Source organism: Rana temporaria, chromosome 13 (assembly GCF_905171775.1).
Source record: "Rana temporaria chromosome 13, aRanTem1.1, whole genome shotgun sequence".
NCBI classification, from domain to species: domain Eukaryota; kingdom Metazoa; phylum Chordata; class Amphibia; order Anura; family Ranidae; genus Rana; species Rana temporaria.
The window spans coordinates 115308937-115330163 of record NC_053501.1 but is presented as its reverse complement, the minus strand read 5'-3'; the positions used below and the strand labels follow the sequence as shown (position 1 = coordinate 115330163).

Below are 21227 nucleotides of genomic sequence, written 5' to 3'. Positions count from 1 at the left end.
ACCAAGCCTGAGACATTGTCCACTCCCACTGATGCCGGGGCATCTTCTACTCCCACAGGCCACAGTCCGCACCCCCCCCCCCCTAAGGTCTGCTGGACAGCAAACTGGCCCTTTGTTTGGAAACCCCCCTAGGCTATGCTGACAGCTCTCCTGCTACCTATTCTTAATTTAGAGTCTAAAAAATGTATTATATCCTTTCTATTTTATAACATCATAAATGTAGAAGGTAGGACAACTTACTGCAGAGCTTGTATCTTGCAGTCGGGATGTTTTAATGCTGAACATATAAACTTGACTCCGTCATCTCCGAATCTATTGCCATTGAATCTGTAAGGAGTGAATAAGATACATTATTTCAGTAACATATACAAAAAATGCCTTGTGCGACTACTCACATATACTGTACTGTCCTCCCTGCCAGAGAATTTATAATGGTGTTCAGCTTTGTGATCCAGGCACTTCTACCAGATAGCACAGCCAGGCCCTCAACCTCCCCTGAAGTACACTTGGTCAAGAACATATGCCCAGCATGCTGACTGGCCAGAGAAGGAGTAGCAGAAGACGGATGTAGACATCCCTCTGCTCATTTTACTCTCTCCTCCTTTAAGCATGCCCAATTTTCCCGGCGGATGAGAGCAGTCTCTATCTGGACGTGGTCGATTTTCACGATGAGGGTAGATTGGCAGTTTGCGATGGCTAGCATAAGAGCGTCGAAGGCCGGGGAGCCAGCATGGATCGCGCCGTCCGGCGGGGCCTCCTTATGAGCTTCCATGCGGCAGGCTGAGGGGGAAGCAGTAGGCCCGGGTTTTGGCGGGGTATGCACAACAGGCGTATTCCGTCTCCTCCGACCTCCGGATCTGGTCCCCCGCATACCCCGGGGCTCAGGAAGGCAGGGTAGGTGGGATGAAGGCGAATTGTGGTGGTACTACACCAGGATTAATGAAGGATAGTAATCCGGACCGGGAGCTCTGCAGTTACACGTCTGCTCCCATCGCCATCTTGGACACGCTCCCAAGCATGCTCATTGTCAGCACGTGTGCTTCAGTTCACAAAATTAAAAGGGAGGCTCAATTTAGGTACCCCACACTAGCTGTATTTAAAAATATTTTATTATAATGGTTTTTAATTTCATTTTGGTAGGTATAAAATATTATCTATTAATATATTGCACGCTGCTTTAGAGAGCTTTTGCCATCCCGACCCATGTAGAAAAATGCATGCTGTTTACAAGATGCAATAGCTTAAGTGGAAATCTGCATACACAAATGAATCAATCCCAGCAGTATTGGATAGCCAAGTCCCAGCTTTCAAGTAAAGCCAGCTAAAGGCTGGCACTGTCTGTTGTGCTATCTCATTAGCTAACCCATAGTGCTCTGGAAATCCTTTGCAATACTATAAAACAAGGATTGCATATCCTATCCTACCTGTCTCCTGTAAAATAAGTTTTTTTAAAGGTAAAAAAAAAGAAGTAAAATTTGAGTTTTAGTTTCCCCCTTTGTTCCAGCCTAGTGTAGGGATTGCGTGTTCAACATAATAATATAGAAGGTTCACTAGCTTAGGAGAGAGGAGTGATTCACAGTGAGGTTGCACAAAAAGCTTACCATAAAAGTAATAAACAATACTGTAAATTTGGATGTTGGAAAATGGCAGCTTCACTGGAAGAGTTCTGTAGTAATGAAAGTGGTGGGCGCCTCAGTGTTCCCTCTTCCTATCAGCCCGAAATTGTGCGGGCCGCCCGGGAATATTGAGTTCCCGGGACCCGCGGGCACACTCACGAGGCCTGTTGGGTGGCAAATTTAAAGGGACGTACAGGTACGCCAATTTGCCTGCCTGTGCCATTCTGTCGACGTATATAGTCGTGCGGCGGTCGGCAAATGGTTAACGTCAAGAACCTTTGACATATTATAATGCTTCGGGTTCTCTCACGGGTTCTAGAATGGGCTAAAGAGTCCCAGGATAAAAGATGGATAAATATTGAATGCACATTAGCGAGGGCACAGCTAGGGAGATTAATTTGGAATCCACCACAATATAGATCCTTACACACGGAAAAGGGAAAAAATTGCGCTAACAAATAATAAATCGATTAAGTGAATAAATATGGAGGCAGCAATTGCGTGACCTAACACAAAATAACAGAAAAAAGCAGAAAAATTGCGCCAACCTAATACATGCAATAAAGTCCTTATGTGTATCCACAAAAATTTATCAAATTATTTAAGGAAAAGATCGCACAAAATACGTGCAAAAATAAATGTAAATGAGTCCTTAATAGTGCACATATGCAACATAAAAGTCCAAAATAATGAAATCCAGAACAAACGACACCCAGTGTGTGATTAATGACATAAGTGTGATCCGCCACCACATGGACTGAGGCTTACCACAAGGCAACCAAATAACAGCGTTATTTATGGTTAACACCAGGATACTCCAGAGTATGAGGAACAGCTTGGATTGAACCCGGGATGTAAACAGACCACAATACACAGAAATCCTCGGCGGGATATACGAGATCTAATGTGCAGCACTCCTCCTCACACCGTCTCTTATTGCCCAGTCTCATTCACTTCAACACGTCAACACACACAATTACACATAATGCATTGAGGATTTGGGATAGATTACATAAACAATTAAAAACAGAATTCAACTCACCCTTTATAGATTTTAAAGAAAATTAATATTTTACACCAGGGACAAAAGAAGTAGGGGGAAATTGGATTACAAATAGAACACAGTTAAAAGATATAACACTAGAGGGTAAAATTAGGACACTTCACGATATTAAATATAGGACTGGAATTAGGGCGCTTGACGAGTGGAGATACTTGCAGTTGGTGTCATTTGTCAAGCGCCTACCACACCCTTTGCGGTCACAAGAGGAGTACACTATATTGGAACAAATGTGTAGCACAGAAAGCTCAAAAGGAAATATATCTAAAATCTATAATTATCTGCAGAAAACGGAAGAGTCGGACACGCTAAAATACATCCAAAATTGGGAAAGAGATTTAGGTGTCCCAAGGGGAAAAACGACCATAGGAAGAATCCTGAACATGACTCACACCTCGGCGGTTGATGTAAGAACCGCCGAGATGAACTTCAAATGTCTGACGAGGTGGTACGCCACCCCAGATAAAATTGCCAAATTCAGAGTGGGTGAGTCAGAGCAATGCTGGAGAGGTTGTGCGTCAAGAGGAACGATGGCACACCTTTGGTGGGACTGCCTGAAAATCAAAGCTTATTGGAAAAAAATCTTGGCCCTGATAAAAGTAATAACAAAAAAAGAAGTAGAAGATAACCCATGGGTAGTTCTCTTTCATGGGGGGGAGGTACCAGAGAAGGAATACAAGGGTTCACTGATCCCTCATTTGCTGAACGCAGCGAAACGATTGATACCCCTAAAATGGAGAGACTTGGAAAGTCCGCAAATGTGGGAGTGGATCGACTCCGTAGAGGATACTTATAGGAGAGAGAAATTAAAATATGGAATTTATAAAAACAAGGTAGGGGAAAAGGATATGTGGGCACCCTGGTTGGAATTTAAAAAGTCCTGGAGTTTCTCAGAAAACCTGAGAGAGGAATAGGAACGCATTTGCAATTAAGGAGATGAATTCATCAAGTGGAGTCGTGGGATGGTCAAGGGCAGGGGTAGGTGGGGGGGAGGGGGGGGTTTTGTTGGGGAGGGGGGTGAAGGGGCTTTTGTTTTTTCTTTGTCACGTGGATAAAATCTTTTGAAAATCCGTACTTATTACATTTGATATAGTTCCCGATGAAGGAAAAAAAAAAAAAAGAAACGGTCTATAAAAAATTTAAAACAAGTATAAAAACATGTAAAAGTAATATACCACAAATGATGCTAAACCAGATGTAGAGACGGAATTATGAATAAAATCATGAGCATGTCTCTCGCTGTGGTGAAGTCTAAAGTGGCAAAGAAAAAAAAAAAAAAAAAAGAACCTTTGACATTTATGAGCTCTTAAATTGGTTGTAAACCCTTTACAACCACTTTTACCTACAGGTAAGCCTAGATTAAAGCTTACCTGTAGGTGCAAGAAATATCTCCTAAACCTACACAGTTTATGAAAAATTTGCAAAAGACATGCACTGATGTCTACAACGCACTGAGCGTACCGCTTCTAACGGCAACCATGCCGTTAGTGGTGGCACCCGCGCGCACCCATCGCAGCTCCGACCAGTCACAGCGCCGGAGCCGCGATACCCAGAAGTCACTCCGGGAGACATGGCAGCAATGGAGGAGGCGAATGAAGTCGACTGCGGGGGCTTCGATCTCAGGTAAGTACTTCATAATGAGCTAGCTCAATATGCCTTTGTCTTGCAGGGTGTAGTTTTTTCTGGGCTTTACTGATGCCACGTACACACGATCAGTCCATCCGATGAGAACGGACCGATGGACCGTTTATCGGTTAACCGATGAAGCTGACTGATGGTCCATCGCGCCTACACACCATCGGTTAAATAACCGATCGTGTCAGAAAGCGGTGAGGTAAAACACACGACGTGCTGGAAAAAACGAAGTTCAATGCTTCCAAGCATGCGTCGACTTGATCTGAGCATGCGTGGATTTTTAACCGATGGTTGTGCCTACCATTGATCGGTTTTGACTCATATTTGCTTTTTTTTAACCAATGGCGCCCACACACGATCGGTTTTGACCGATGAAAACGGTCCATCGGACCATTCTCATCGGTTTAACCTATCGTGTGTACGCGGCATTACTCTTTAAGACACAAGACGACATGCATTTATATCGTACTCTATGTTACGTATGTTATGTAGAGCAGGTGCAAATCTCTCAACATCCTCCCTCCGAAGTCTACATCCTCCTAAGCTAAGAACTTCAATCTCTTCAAAGGACTGAAGCGTAAAAGACACCACAGAGCAATCCAGAGGAGCCAGGTTGACTCCAACGTTAAAACATCTGAGCGATCCGAGGCATTCTGAACAAAATGCCTTATTCTGTAGCTCAAAGAATTTAAAACATATACTCAAGAGCTTTCTTGTTTCCAAGGTATCAAATTCTATAATGTCTGTAACTTCTTGTTGAAGCCAAGTGAGGACATCCTTGGCGCCATCAGAAGACAAGTCACCCAGATAAGGCTCCAAAATGGTCCTGGTGGAGATATCGGAGAGGCCACTGAGAAATGAGAGAAATAGTTCACCATAGTTGTTAACGAAGGACTTGGCTCTTTGAATTGAGCTATGTAACTTCTCGGGAGAATAGTCAATATAATGGACCAAGGCAGCCAAAAATTCCTGGGTGATGGGGTGAAGGAAGGAGAAGGATGCCTCGGGGGAACGTGTGTATTCTTTCATTAATTCTGGAAAAAGGTTTGAGGTCGGGTCCACATTAAACTGTGATAAGGTCTGTTTTTCGAATTTGGTAACATGGTTCATAACTCCATGTTCTGCCATCCACCCGAAAGATGTCAACAAACTCCGAGCACTGAATTTATCTGGACTATGGTTGCACAGAATATCAGCAATGAAACCCGCAAAGAGCTGCGTCAGAGTTTTCGGCAGTGATGGCATCAATTGGTCATCATTGGTTGGTTGGCCTTTGAAGAACTTTGATAGGACTGTGCAGATGATCCAGCAGTACGATGGGTTGTAACAGAAAGTGTACAGCACACCGTTCTCCCTCAGAAAACCCAAAACCTTCTCTGATATTTCTTTGTTCATGAAGAATCTTTCAATGTAAAGTTGACTTTCTTTTGGTAAGAATCCAATGACCTCCAGTACTCTCTTGAAAATGCCAATATCCTTTCCCGCCAATCTGTCTGGTTGGCTGGTCATAAGCAACGAGCAACCCTTGAGTAGAGACCGTATTGCCAAACCAACCACAACTGCTCCAACATTCTCTACTTGTTTTATATCACGGGATGGGCGGCGTGACTTAAAATGTATTTCATGAACACTTTCATCCAGGCCATCAAAGATAAAGAGTAGCCTTTCCGGATTCTCTAAAATGTTCCCAAGTTGATTCTCTAAATATGGATATTCCTGAAGGATCATTGACTCCAAGCTGATCTTTTCTAGCTTGTTGAGATCCCGGAACCTTAAGAAGAAGATGAAAGAAAACCTCTGATAGAATTTTCCATTTGCCCAATCACAAACCAGCTTCTCCAGTAGGGTTGTCTTCCCTATTCCTGGCACACCAGTCACCATCACCGCATGTGGTTCACGTTTTAGACTTCGGCACCAACGGAACAGTCCGTTAGGAGAAATACATCCGGCAACAGCCAGTAAGTAATCTTTATGTTTTGTTGCCGTCTCTATAAGCCTGTGATCAGATGGTTTATGAAAGGGGCGGACATGGGACACAATCATATCCATATAACGATCAGAAACATAAAAATCCTTATTCTTTCCTGTAGATTCTGACGCTTTTGTTATAGCGGTTTCTAGCAGATGTTGTTTGTGATGTTCCTGTATTTCTGCCAAAGCAAAGAAAGTAAAACATAATGTCAATAAAATTATAATAAAAAAGCAAAAAAAAAAAAAAAATTAATCAATGACCCCTGACTGCGACAAATATCTAGGGGCAGATCCTCATACATTTGCATGGGCGCAGCGTGTGTGAGATACGCTACGCCGCTGTAACTTACTTTGCAAATGTTTGAATCCTGAAAGAATTTGCGCCGTAAGTTACGGCGGCGTAGTGTATTTCTCACGGCGTAAGGGTGCGGAATATAAATGCGGCGAGTAGGGGGCGTGTTTCATTTAAATGAAGCGCGTCCCCGCGCCGAACGAACTGCGCATGCCCCGTCCGTCAAAACTCCCAGGGTGCATTGCTCCAAATGACGTCGCAAGGACGCCATGAACGTCGTGAACGTAAATGGCGTCCAGCCCCATTCACGGACGACTTACGCAAACAACGTAAAATTTTCAAAATTATACGTGGGAACGACGGCCATACTTAACATTGAGTACGCCACCAGATAGCAGCTTTAACTATACGCCGGAAAAAGCCAAACGGAAACAACGTAAAAGAATGCGACGGCCGCTCGTACGTTAGTGGATCGTCGGAAAAAGTTAATTTGCATACTCGACGCGGATTACGACCTGAACGCCACCCAGCGGCCGCCGGAAAATTGCATCTTAGATCCGACGGTGTACTAAGGCCCCGTACACACGAGAGGATCGATCCGCTGGAATTGATCCGCGGACCGGTTCCAGCGGATAGATCCCCTGGTGTGTACGATCCAGCGGATCTGTTTCCGCGGATTTTTGTCCCCGGGGATGGATTTCCAGCGGATCAAAATTTGACATGCTAAGAAATCGATCCGCTGGAATCCAGTCTGTACACGCGGCGACGGCGTGACACGTCACCGCGGACGGAATTCCGCGGGGATTTTGATCTCATGGTTAGAACAACCATGAGATCAAAATCCGCCAGAGGATTTATCAGCGGAAACGGACCTCCGGACCGTTTCCGCGGATAAATCCTCTTGTGTGTACTAGGCCTAAGGCGTACGCCTGTCGAATCTAACACAGATGCCGTCGTATCTTGTTTGGTGGATACCAAAACAAAGATACGATGCGCAAAATTTGAAATTACAGTGTCTATGTACTACATCACACAAGATGCCTACATTACCCATTGGCAGGGACTTGCAATTGGGTGCCGTTTTTTATTCCATATTTTACACCAAAACTAGCCTTTTGGCGTGCATTAGCTTTCCAATCATCGAAACAACCTCTATTATTTACCTTTCAGCTCTGGAGTCAGAGGGTGTCCATTTCGGTCCAGTAATATCTGTTGCATTAGACTGTCCCCTAAACAAATAGAAATCACAGAATGAGACAATAAGTAAATCAGTATTTTAACACTTGTGTCTCTTTTCTTTGCCATAGATGTGTAACTTACATAAAAAATAAATACAGAGGGAAAAGAACGAAGGACAGTCCTCCTAGTGTAGCATTGTTAGTACAATTTCAATGATAAACAGAATAGCGCAAAAGCCAATAGTATGAACTTTTCATCCCAGTGCTATATATACCACCATATACCTATGTAGCACCCTCTACCGTAGGTAGGTGCAAGAGTAGGATTTTTGCTAGGGAAACCGTCAGTGCAGGTAAATTTAGTCAGGCCTATGCTTCAGGCAGGCCTGCCTGTTTTGATCTTGGGGCAGGAAGTAGCTAGTGGAGCAGTAGGTGTGACCACCTGTGTTCTAGTTCTGAGGCGCCTCCCTTGCTACCAGGGAGATTGTTCTGGAAGAAGGGCAAGGCCTAGGACTGGAGTGGCAGGCAGCTCATGTGAGGAGCCCTGACCAATCCCCACTTGGTATTGGCAGGCCTCCCATATAAGCTGAGGTCACATGGGGAGAGTTGTCGGCCGGGAGAAGTGGAGAATGGAGTACTAGGCAGCAGCAGGAGGCCATCGGGGAGGGGTGAGCACCGATCTCAGAGGAGCCCGGGAGAGCTGGGAGTAAGAGGGAGATTCATCCTTACATGGTCATGGATGAAATATTCATCTTTACACTGTGATAGATGAGGAATTTCTGGAGCAGAGGGGCTGGAGAAGCTGTCGGAACGTATGTCCAGTTAAAGTTCTCCATCATGGACTCGGGGCAGGAAAAGGTCGGTGAGTGGACCCCAGTGGAATTCTGAATGAGGCATGCCACGGAGCCGAGTGCAAGGCCAGGGGAGAGACTGTAAATGTTAGAAGTACATCAGTTCTCCAAGGCTAAACCAATGTACCAATCTTCACTAAATATGATGGCAAAGCAACATGTTCTATAGGCATCCCATATCCCCACCCAAGTTATACCCCCCAATAAACAAAACAACACAAATGACTGTTCATTGTCTCTGAGGTGATAGATGGCAGTCTGGCAGCAGGGTGATATGGTGGATGTTAGTTACTAGTAGCAACCAAGCGCTACACCTACAAGCAGAAACACTCATGGAACCCTTCAGAGAAGAAAGAAAACGGGCACAAATTGGAGTGATCAACTTTCATGGATATTAGAGTATCAACTTTGGCATATACCAGTGGCGGTGCGTCCATAGAGGGCGCATGAGCGCCGCCCCCTCTCGCTCCTGCACAGCCACTGAAAAACAATACACAGATTCATGCATTGCATGAATCTATGTATTGTCGCCGCTGCCCACTATTCAGATGGCCGGCCCCCTGGTGAGCGCCGGCCATCTGAATAACGGCAGCTGGTTGGCTTTGGAAGTGTCTATCAGAGCCAGGGCTGTTATCGGCTTCCAAATAGTTAACGAGGGGATGCACGGGGTGTGCGTTCCTTGGTTAACACTGACAGGCGTCTCAGCCAATCAGGTTCACCGGTTCTGGTTACCCGTAACCCGATTGGCTGAAGCGACATCGAGGGCGGGACTACTTCGAGGGATCGTAAAGGAGGATCTAAGGATGGCTGACCGAGAAAGGTAATTGCCAGGCGGGGGGGGGGGGGGGGGGAGGATTTGGCGGCATTTTAGGTGCAAACTGGCGACAATTGATGGGCACAGTGGCGACTATTGATGGGCACAGTGATTGATGGGCACAGTGGCGACAATGGCATGGCACAGTGGCGACAATTGATGGGCACAGTGGCTGTGTTTGGCATGGCACAGTGGCAACAATTGATGGGAACAGTGGTGACAATTGATGGGTACAGTGGCGACAATGGCATGGCACAGTGGCTGCGTTTGGCATGGCACAGTGGCGACAATTGATGGGAACAGATAAATGGCATGGCACAATGGCGACAATTGATGGCTTGGCACAGTGGCGACAATTGATGGCACAGTGGCTGCGTTTGATGGCATGGCACAGTGGCGACGATTTTATGGCACAGTGGCGGCAATTGATGGGCACAGTGGCGGCAATTGATGGGCACAGTGGCGGCAATTGATGGGCACAGTGAGGCTGCAATTGATGGGCACAGTGAGGCTGCAATTGATGGGCACAGTGAGGCTGCAATTGATGTTTTGTTTTTTTTCGTTTGTTTGCGCCCCCCCCAAAAGTTTTGAGCACCACATACCTAATTTTTATATATTTTTTTATGTTTTGCAAAGCTTTATTTTTGCAGTTATCTCTGGACACAGGTGCCTAATGTTTTTTTGCAAATTAGACGACACCATGAGAGGAGGGGCATTCGGGTAGGGCCTAGATAATATCCAGGTCATCCTTGCCTCCTATATTTTTGTTTCTATCCAAAGTTTTTATTTTTATTTTTTTATATTCTAGGTCAAGGAATATATAAATTCAACATACAGAATGTCACATTTTAGTTACCGAAGTGATCCAATTCGTCTCGCAGTGCATACAAATGATCCGGTCCATTACAAAACTGTAGATCGTAGATGGCTTCCAAGAACCCCATGATGGCCTCTTTTCCAGCATCCAGAATATCTTGTACCAGCTTCTCAGAGAACATGAAGGGTCCCAGGTCTCTCCTCATTTGGAGGTATACCTAGAATACAATGTTACTGATTTCAGGAAAAACAAACAGAAGCAAAACATTTGTGAATATAATTGGTTTCATCATCCCAAATAGACTCCTCCCTCCACCCAACCGGTTATGTTCAGATGGCTTCATTGAATATTCATGTAGAACAGGGGGGTCAAAGTCAATTTCATCATGGGCCACATCAGCATTATGGTTGCCCTCAAAGGGCCGGTTGTAACCATAAGACTAGATGCCCAGAGCACCCCACCTGCCCCCTACATCAGACCATTAACAGTCAAGAGTCCCCCAATCTTCTAGGGCAGTGGTTCTCAACCTGGGGGTCAAATGATAATTTGCCATGGGTCACCGAATCCTGGACTATTCCTGAAGCCCGCACCACTCTCCCAGCCTTTTTTGCGGCCACCCAGCAGGGCTATCCCTGGAGCCTGTGGCTGCCCAGCTGGGCTCTTCCTGGAGCCCGCGGCCACCCACTCAGCCTCTTTGCAGGCGCCCATTCAGTTCACAGCATGGCTGGGGGCAGAGACTAGAGGTCAGCTGACTGGTGAAGAATGTGAAGTGGGATGGGCTGGAGGAGACCCTATCTCCTGATTTCGGCATAAGTGTCACTGCCGTGAGACACCTCAAAGTCAGAGACACAGTGAAGCCGGAGACACAGGGAGTGTGATTATAGTTGCCATTAAAAGGACTCAGGGAGCGCTAAATGTCTGTGGTTTAGGCGCAAATTACTTGTCTTGCCTTGGGTGCTGACAACCCACGCTACAAAAATACTTTTACTGTTAGGGGTCCCCACAACTTGGGAAATTTTATCAAGGGGTCACGGCACTAGGAGGTTGAGAACCACTGTTCTAGGGTGACCACATTTCCAAACTACCATTCAGGGACACCCCCCCTTCCCGAAAATCTGCTTGTGCTATAACGAATCACAGCACAGTCATTGGACACAAGAGGCGGGATGTATGATTTCTCCAATCACAATCAGGGGGCGGGGATTGTGCTCCTCCAGGCATCCCCGGCCAGCACAAGTAATGTCAGTGAGTAAAGAGGTGATGTGGCGGCCTTTTTTGGGGGCCATCAGATCGGTGGCCCAGGGGGTGGCTGTGTCAGTTTTATTCCGGGACACTGTATTGTCCTGGGATAAAAGGTACCCGGCACAGACCTGCAAAATGCGGGACAGTCCCGGGCAATCTGGGTCACCCTACAACCTTTCTTACATCACAGTGCACCCCCTTACCCTGTGCTGCTACCAGGAAGAAGCTGGGAAGCAGAAAGTGCAGGGTCCGGAGGAGGATCAGAGGAGAGCTGGAGTCAGCTGCCGGAGTCTGCTGAATGCTGAGACCAGGGGAAGCCAAGACGAGGGGTTGCTGTAGCTGGAGAGAGCTGCAGGAGGAGTTCTGCCCTCCTGTCTGTTGCCGACTGATGTGACGGGGAGGCAGAGACAAGCTTCTCTATGGCTGCACAGAGAAGCACAGGATCTGTGTCCTTCTCTCTGTTGCTGGCTGCTATAAAAAAAGATGGTGGTAGAGACGAGGGGGTGCCACAGCTGCAGGAGAGGTGTGAGGGCCACATGGAAAGGCCTGTTGGGCTGGATTCACCCTGCGGGACTGGCGTTTGACACATGTGATTCAGAGACAGACATACACAGTATATATATATATATATATAGTCAGAGCCATCTTAATAGCACTATGGGCCCCTGGGCAAAGTAATGCCCTGGGGCCCCACCAGCTTGCCCCAATTTACACACCTACTTTCAAGAAGTAAAGTATAAACAGTTGATAGAATTAAACATATGTTCATTAGTACTTTCAATAAAATCGATTTTACAAAAGGAAAACATTCCATAAATCAAAGACTAGTCAACACAAAGGGCACAGTACATGGGGGAATGCAGAAGGGCACAGTACAGAGGGGGTCAGGAGGGCACAGTATAGTGATGTAGTGGTACTCTGGCCCAATTCCAGAGAATAAACCCATTCTGCCTTTGACCCAAATCATAATAGTGAAACATGCAGACCTAGAGAGAAACAGTCTACATCTTCACCTTTCCAACGTTCAGCCACAGAGAGTGGGCTGGACTTTTAATTGGTCTTTTATAAACAGAATTACATCATACAGACAAGCATACTCATAGGTCAGTTCATATTGTTCAGTCCCTTATTACACGCCCCTGTGACGTCTGTTCTTGGCATACTGCACACGTTTCAAAACTCTTTAATTAGCACAAATGTCTCTGTGTCATACAGGGATCTTACACCCAAGTTTTCAGGGGCAGAGCCATATTTGGTCCTTCGATGGAAGAAGGGGGGAGGACAGGGTAACAGCTGTTCTTGCAAGTCCATATTTGGATAAACAGTCTCTTTGCCACGGGGCACATTCTTTCCTTCCACAATCGTCATATTTGTTTTACTCGACGGAGGGGGCTTTGGAGTGCAGTAGGAGGGAGGGGTTGGAGACATCTGGTTTTGATATTTAGTCTTTTGTCTTCCATTTCAAGTTGTAACTTTAAAACATTATATCTGTCATAACCTCTTTTAAGGAGAATAAACAAACACTTGTAGTATATATTTTCACACATACATATGTAACATTTGAGTAGCTCAGGAGAAAAATAATCATAACACAAAATATTCATTTTAGTACTTCCATCACAATAGGTTTTGGGACGTTTCCCGGGACACGACCATACCGGGACAGTTTCGTAAAAAGCATGACTGTCCCAGCAAATCCGGGACAGTTGGCCAGTATGATGTAATGCAAGATTATTGTGGGCGCCCCCCCCCCCCCCCATGAACCTGAGGCCCCTGGGCAGTGCCCTTGCATTAAGATGGCCCTGTATATAGTTTACCTATATTGGTATTTGTATGCATTTCATTTATCAAGGTAAGGACTTAAAATGTAATTTAGACGGTTTGACCCATATATGGAAAGGCTAAATGGACCCAAGTTGATGGATCAATCAATTTGGGTACAACCAGCCTTTTTTTTACATGCGATTACTGCTACCAGTTATTATGGCCACTGGAGGGGAGTGTTCTGCTGGAGAGCATGGCTTCCCTTGCCCCCCCCTGCCGGGAGAACACAATGCATCCGCACAGTGGTGTATTTAGGTTTTGTGCTGCCCTAGGCCTGACGAAACTCGTGCACCCCCTAATTTAAATATGACCCACCCCTTCCTGTCAAGGCCACACACCCATTTAAGACCTGCCCTGACATTTTCCATTGGGGACACTATTTCTGAGAGCCTTGAGGGGGGGTGCAGTAGAGTCCCCTAATTTGCAGGGATTTACTCTGACTTACTGTTTTGCTATGGAGCCCATCAGCTGACTTTTTGACAGTTTTTTGCCTCCCGACATGGCATCTGTCTCTCTCCAGCTGAGAACTCAGGTGGGAGGTCCACTGTTATGATAGGACAGTCAAAACTAGAAGCGACACAAAGCCACCCCCCCTCCAGTTGCGTAATGCCGCCCGCCCACACAACAACTCATTGGTTGGGGTCTGCCGCCCTAGCTTCCTCTGTGTGTATGGGCTGCCCCCCCCCCCCCTGATGGTGGCCCTGCCAGTATTATTTTACCGGCAGTAGTGCGGTTGCTTTATGGGGGCACTAGACTGATTTGCCTCACGGCCCAGTCCGTCCCAAGACTGGCGCTACACTAAAAATGTAGTGCAAGCCATGGGGACTCTTTTCGTGCTGCCCCCCAGCAAAGTGCTGCCCTAGGCCTGGGCCTTGTTGGCCTAGGCCAAGATACAGCATTACATCCGCAGGAGGGACTCCCTCCATCCTTCCTTAGACCGCTCTGTAAGTAAGTTGTAATAAAAAGACGAGGGGCCAGATTCAGATAGATCAGCGGATCTTTAGATCCGCGTAATCTATCTGATTTAAGATCCGCCGCCGCAAGTTTTAGAGGCAAGTGGGTAATTCACAAAACACTTACCTCCAAACTTGCGGCGGCGGATCGTAATTCCTCCGGCGGAATTCAAATTCCGCGGCTAGGGGGAGTGTGCTATTCAAATCAGGCGCGTCCCCGCGCCGATCGAATAGCGCAGTCGCCGTCCGGAAATTTTCCCAGCGTGCATTGCTCCAAATGACGTCGCAACAACGTCATTGGTTTCAAAGCTTACGTAAATGACGTCCGTATTCGCGAACGACTTACGCAAACGACGTAAAAAAATTCAAATTTCATTGCGGGAACGACGGCCATACTTAACATTGGCTGCGCCTCATAGAAGCAGGGGTAACTATGCGCCGGGAAAACCCTTACGTAAACGTCGTAAAAACACTGCGTCTGGCCCGCGTACGTTCGTGAATTGGCGTATCTTGCTGATTTACATATTCTCTGCGTAAATCAGCGAGAACGCCCCCAGCGACCATTTTTAAATTGCAGTTAAGATCCGACGGTGTAACACAGTTACACCTGTCGGATCTTAGGCATATCTATGCGTAACTGCTTCTATGAATCAGGCGCATAGATACGACCGGCCTAACTCAGAGATACGACTGCGTATCAGGAGATACACCGTCGTATCTCTTTGAGAATCTGGCCCAAAGAGTCTGAAGGAAAGCAGCTTCTGCTGTCCTCTCTTTAGAAACCTCCTGGTGTCTGGGATTTCTTTGTCATAGTTGCATTTTTCCTTTAAATATATATATTTTTTCTGATACTTGTTGATCCATCGTTCATAGCTTTGCTGTAATAGTGAGCACATTTTTCTAGTTACCTCCATATTGAGGATATTCCGAGTTGCCATGTACTCCAGTAGCTGTTTAAATTCAGTGGTGGACTCCACAATGTAGATCAGGTCTTTTTTAAAATACTCGTAGATTAGTTTAAGTTCGTTGAAGTCATACTGAGACAGCAGCCGATGGAACTCTTCCTGTGTGTCTGGATAAAGAGAGGGGCAGAATGAAAATATTTTTCCTTTCACTTCTATAGATGAATGCTGAAGCACCAACATAAGTAAAGCCTCGTACACGCAATCGAATTTCCATCAGACAAATCCGTGGCATTTTGTGCGAAAGGCGTTGGCCGTGAACTTGGAACACATATGGCAAAACTTTGTCAGCCAACAAACAGAAGCGACATGGTTTTTTTTGCTCTTTAGCGCCACCCTTTGGGCAATTTCTGTTGTCTTATGCTTAGCATTGCTTCTGAGCATGCGTGTTTGTACTGTGGATTTTTTTTTCCAAAGGACTTCTGTACACACGATCGGATGATCCGACATCACACATTTGTTGTCGGAAAATTTAAAAGCATGCTATCCAACATTTCTTGTCGGAAAATCCGACAACAATTGTCCGATGGAGCATACAAACGGTCGGATTTTCTGACAAAACCCTGGCACCACACATTTGTTGTTGGAAAATCCGATCGTGTGTACGAGGCTTAAAGGGGTTGTAAAGGTAAATGTTTGTTCACCTTAACCACTTCCGGACCGCCGCATGTACATTTACGTCGGCAGAATGGCACAGACAGGCACATTGGCGTACCTGTACGTTCCTGCCTAGACGTGGGTCGGGGGTCCGATCGGGACCCCCCCCCGGTACATGCGGCGGTTCCCATGGCTTCAGGAGCGATCCGGGACGATGGCGCGGCTATTCGTTTCTAGTCGCCCCCTCGCGACCGCTCCCCGGAGCTGAAGAACGGGGAGAGCCGTATGTAAACACGGCTTCCCCGTGCTTCACTGTGGCGGCTGCATCGATCGGGTGATCCCTTTTATAGGGAGATTCGATCGATGACGTCAGACCTACAGCCACACCCCCCTAAAGTTGTAAACACACACTAGGTGAACCCTAACTCATACAGCGCCCCCTGTGTTTAACTCCCAAACTGCAACTGTCATTTTCACAATAAACAATGCAATTTAAATACATTTTTTGCTGTGAAAATGACAATGGTCCCAAAAATGTGTCAAAATTGTCCGAAGTGTCCGCCATAATGTCGCAGTCACGAAAATAAATCGATGATCGCCGCCATTAGTAGTAAAAAAAAAAAAAATTATAAAACTATCCCCTATTTTGTAAACTCTATAAATTTTGCGCAAACCAATCGATAAACGCTTATTGCGATTTTTTTTACCAAAAATAGGTAGAAGAATACGTATCGGCCTAAACTGAGGGAATTTTTTTTTTAATATATGTTTTTGGGGGATATTTATTATAGCAAAAAGTAAAAAATATTGAATTTTTTTCAAAATTGTCGCTCTATTTTTGTTTATAGCGCAAAAAATAAAAACCGCAGAGGTGATCAAATACCACCAAAAGAAAGCTCTATTTGTGGGGAAAAAAGGACGCCAATTTTGTTTGGGAGCCACGTCGCACGACCGCGCAATTGTCTGTTAAAGCGACGCAGTGCCGAATTGTAAAAACCCCTTGGGCATTTAGCAGCATATTGGTCCGGTCCTTAAGTGGTTAAAGTGGATGTAAACCCAAAAATATATATATTTTTTTTATGTCACAATGTAGAGTATAAGATTTCCTATAATCTGTGCCCAGTCTTGCCACACAGAGTTAATCCAGCTCTGAGCAATCCTCTTTTATTGTTCAGTGAAAATTAACAGACTTCCAGATGAAACCCTGTCTAAATAAAAAGTCTGTTCCTCTCTCCTTGCTTTGAGTGACAGGTTATTTAAATATCTAGCTTGGACATGTTTATCATATGTTATGTTAATCATAACACAGGCTACACATAAAAATGAAATACAAAAAATATCTACGTAAAATAAAGCTTCTGTAAGACCTACCATCACTGTATCTTGAAGGCATCTGACCCATCTTCTGTTCTTGCAGAGCAAAATGGTAACCCGACCTTTGAAATGAAAATATAAATGATATATAATATATGTGTAGAACCCTTCTAGTATGAGATGATAGGTACATTTAGTTTTTGGCTCCTCTGTAGTCATTGGAGCAGCTATTGATTTCTCTGGGCTGTTCTAGATTTTACAAGTTGCAAGTTTGATGGTTTCCCTGTGTATTCTTGGAAGCTTCTAGAACATAGAGGGTTGGGAAAGTCAAAAGGGCGATTCCTGGGGAGGTGTGCCCTGTAGGTGGCTGGAGGAGAACATAAATAGTCTAAGCTCTAGTCCTGCTGGAGAAATGTCCAGCCTTCGGGGGCTGCTGCCCCCGTTAAGGCAGTCTTGCTGAAGTCTGCTGATGGTTATCGAGGTGATTTCTTTTTACCGTATATATACTCGAGTATAACCCGAGTTTTTCAGCACATTTTTTGGTGCTGAAAATGCCCCCCCTCGGCTTATACGCAAGTCACCATTTTGCGCCTGATCTCCCAGACTTTGGAGACCCGGTACCGGCCAGCACACATGTAGCCCCACTCTTCCTCTACAAGTTGTCGGGGGGACCTACGGCCGGGGAGCACCGATTTTTCAAAGTCGGGCACCCCTTCCATAGACTCCCATGTTAAACGGTAATTTCTCCAGTAGCTTTGGGGACCCAGTACCGGCCGGCCGTAGGTTCCCTGGACCCGAAACTTGGCACACATGTAGCCCAGTTTTCCTCTCCTTCTATATACTCCCATGTTAAATGCAAGTCTAGTCATGGACACAGTGAGGCATGGGCACAGTGAGGCATGGACACAGTGAGGCATGGACACCCTAGGCTTATACTCGAGTCACCTTTTTGCGCCTGATCTCCCGGAACTTTGGGGACCCAGTACCGGCCAGCACACATATAGCCCCACTCTTCCTCTACAAGTGTGCAAAGTTTGTTGTCCGGGGGACCTACGGCCGGGGAGCACCGATTTTTCAAAGTCGGGCACCCCTTGCATAGACTCCCATGTTAAACGGTCATTTCTCCAGTAACTTTGGGGACCCGGTACCGGACGGCCATAGGTCCCCTGGACCCGAAACTTGGCACACATGTAGCCCCAGTTCTCCTCTACAAGTGTGCAAAGTTTGCTATCTGGGGGATGATTTTTCAAAGACCAAAGGCACCCCTTCTTTATACTCCCATGTTAAACGTAAGTCTAGTCATGGGCACAGTGAGGCATGGGCACCGTGAGGCATGGGCACCGTGAGGCACATTGAGGCATGCAGATGGACACCCTAGGCTTATACTCGAGTCAATACGTTTTCCCAGTTTTTTGTGGTAAAATTAGGTGCCCCGGCTTATATTCGGGTCGGCTTATACTCGAGTATATAAGGGGAACTTCTGGAGCAAAGGATTTAGGTCTGGAGGACCCATTGAAGAGTGCCTGATGGGAGCTGGGAGGTGTGCAGAGAACATGGGAAATTGTGAGTACTGATCCAAGCTCAAGAATCTAGTGATTCTGTACTGGTCAACTTTTGGGGAGCTCTTTCTCTGAGACTACTCCTACAGGGTCTCAGTTCTGGCCTTCCCATTGATTACAAAGACTGTTTAGAGAAGCCTAGCCTCGTCAAGGGTGTCCTCCTGTTATAAGCATTTTTTTTTTACATTGTTTCTTGGTGTTCCTGACTCTACTCACTTTCCTTCACCATGGACAGGACCCCATCGCCTCATGCTTCTGAGCTTTCCTCTAGTGCCACTAATGCCATGGATAGGACATCACCAGGACTCAGGTTTATGGACATTCCAATGCCTCTTCCATGTGAACAGCAGATCACCTATCCCTCCTCTGTCTCTGGGTTATCCTGGGGGAACCTTCTGATTTTGCAATACAAAAGGTCCTCAAGGTTTCTCATTACACCCACGTTCTGTGGCCCCATCTGCTTCTCCAGTGGTCTCCACCATTTTTGGACATCTGTGTTTTTTTACTCAACCCACTTCCACTACGGAAAAACTGCATTACCTACAGACCGGGTGTTCTTTTATGGTACATATGGAATCATCAACATCCACACAATTTAGCATTAAAGTTGAGGTATGGATATTTTTGCATAGTTACATTGGTTCAACTTGAACCAATGTAAATAAGAATGTGCCATATCTGGCCAATCACAGGAAGTCGCTGGCTGAGTATGGGTGCCCAGGGCAGCCATCAGAAATTTCAGGGGCCCTTACACAGCTTTAGGCCTGGGCTCCCCCTGAGCCTGACCACCAACATTCCCCAGGGCTTGCCCACGGGCCATTCCACCAAATCCGCACACCGGCCACCTCACCTGTACGCACTGAGCCCCCCCCCTAATCCTGTATATATGCCAGCCACCCTCACACCTGTATATATGTCAGCCCCCCCTCACCTGTATATAAGCCAGCCCCTCCCCACACTTGTATATATGCCAGCCCCAAACACACACAAATCTGTAAACACACAAGCCTCTGGCCTCTCCCTGTACACAAACAGCCCCCCCTCCCCCGGCCCTACTTGTAAAGGAAATCTTCCGACCTACTCCCAGCTCGTTTTCACAAAGCTGACATGTTGCTGACACAGAGGAGCACGGTACAGGCAGCTCACACGAGGGGTGCACATGCACATAGTAGCCAGATGTGGCAGTAAAGAGCTCGATGTCTGAGCTCAATGACACAGAGAGCAGCAGAAGCTGCAAGATCGTTTCTATAGTGCACAACAGGGCTCCCCTTCACCCGTCTTGCCTTCTTCTGGCCCGGACGGGCCCTGGGGCTCCTTACAGTTGTGAACCCCCCTGATGGCAGCCCTGTGGGTGCCATTCAGAGAACACCTCGCATTTTCTCAATGAGGGTCCAAAAACGCTGCTCCTAGAGGAGTTTAGCATTTTGCCTGTAGAAGCAACTAATGTTATCCTATGTGTCGATTTACACTTTATTAGCAACATGTTATAACCACAACACAGCCAAGAAATGGTGTCCCCCCCCAGACAGGAAAAACTATAATGTTACCTGTAATCCTCTTCTACGATCTGTGCTTTGTTGCTCCTTGTACTTTCTGGTCGGACTCTCACCACGCCCAGGAATTTACCTTCCCGCACCTTCAACGGTGATGTGTACATACGTCAATTAACCCTTCCACTGCCCGCGCCCTTTTTGCACATTTAAAAAAAAAAAAGTAGATTAGTAAACCGCGAACCCCCCCCCCCCCAAACATTTTCTGAACGCAGACATCCTAGCCACTTAAAGCGGAGTTCCACCCTAAAAATGATCTTTCTATTAACAGCTTGCCTTTAATGTAAAAAAAAAATATATATATTTTTTACTCACTTGTATCTGGCTTTTACTAGGCAGAATTCGTAATCTGCCTAGTTCCTGATTCTAGGTGGTTCAACTTCCTGTCCTAAGACCCCATTGATGACACTCATTTCCCAGGAGTCCCTGGGCATTACTGTGCAAAAAAAAATAAAAAAAAATCGCCCAGCATGCACCTCATCCTGAAAACCAGAAGAAAAAAATCTTCATCGCCATCTTGTTCTGTTCTGCCGGGGCCCCCGCTTTCTTCTTTGAACTGTTTTACAAGCGGGGGCCCCGGTCTTCCTCGCCGTCTTCTCTGTTCTCTTCTGCCGGGAGGGGGAGGGGGTCTGGGTCTTCACCGCCGTCTTGTTCTGTTCTGCCGAGGCCTCCGTTTTCTTCTTTAAGCTCTTTTACAAGCGGGGGCCCCGGTCTTCTTTGCCGTCTTCTCTGTTCTCTTCTGCCGGGGGGGGCCCGGTCTTCACCGCCATCTTCTCTGTTCGCTTTTGCCGGCAGGGGGGGGGGTCTGGGTCTTCACCGCCACCTTGTTCTATTCTGCCGAGGCCTCCCCTTTCTTCTTTAAGCTCTTTTACAAGAGGGGGCCCGGTCTTCTTTTTCCCTCTTCAATGTTGACACGTCGCTTCCTCCCACTGTAATGCCAGGTGCGTGGCTCGCACCGATTTTTATAGGCCTCTTATGATGTCACAGTCCCA

At 46.3% G+C, this 21227-nt stretch overlaps 2 protein-coding genes across 2 annotated transcripts in view; both read right to left on the bottom strand.

The window, feature by feature from the left end:
* The window catches only part of LOC120920973 (NACHT, LRR and PYD domains-containing protein 3-like), a 71092-nt gene that overhangs the window by 15489 nt on the left and 34376 nt on the right, over positions 1 to 21227 (bottom strand). The gene's annotated exons all lie outside the window — the stretch shown is intronic.
* Positions 165 to 20370, bottom strand: LOC120920975 (NACHT, LRR and PYD domains-containing protein 12-like). Its single transcript, XM_040333483.1, has 7 exons — positions 20233 to 20370; positions 17184 to 17248; positions 15162 to 15325; positions 10274 to 10451; positions 7738 to 7803; positions 4781 to 6461; positions 165 to 327 (listed from the first exon to the last, which is right to left on the bottom strand). Exons 1-7 carry the CDS (start codon positions 20340 to 20342, stop codon positions 237 to 239), a joined length of 2355 nt encoding a protein of 784 aa, XP_040189417.1. The 5' UTR covers positions 20343 to 20370; the 3' UTR covers positions 165 to 236.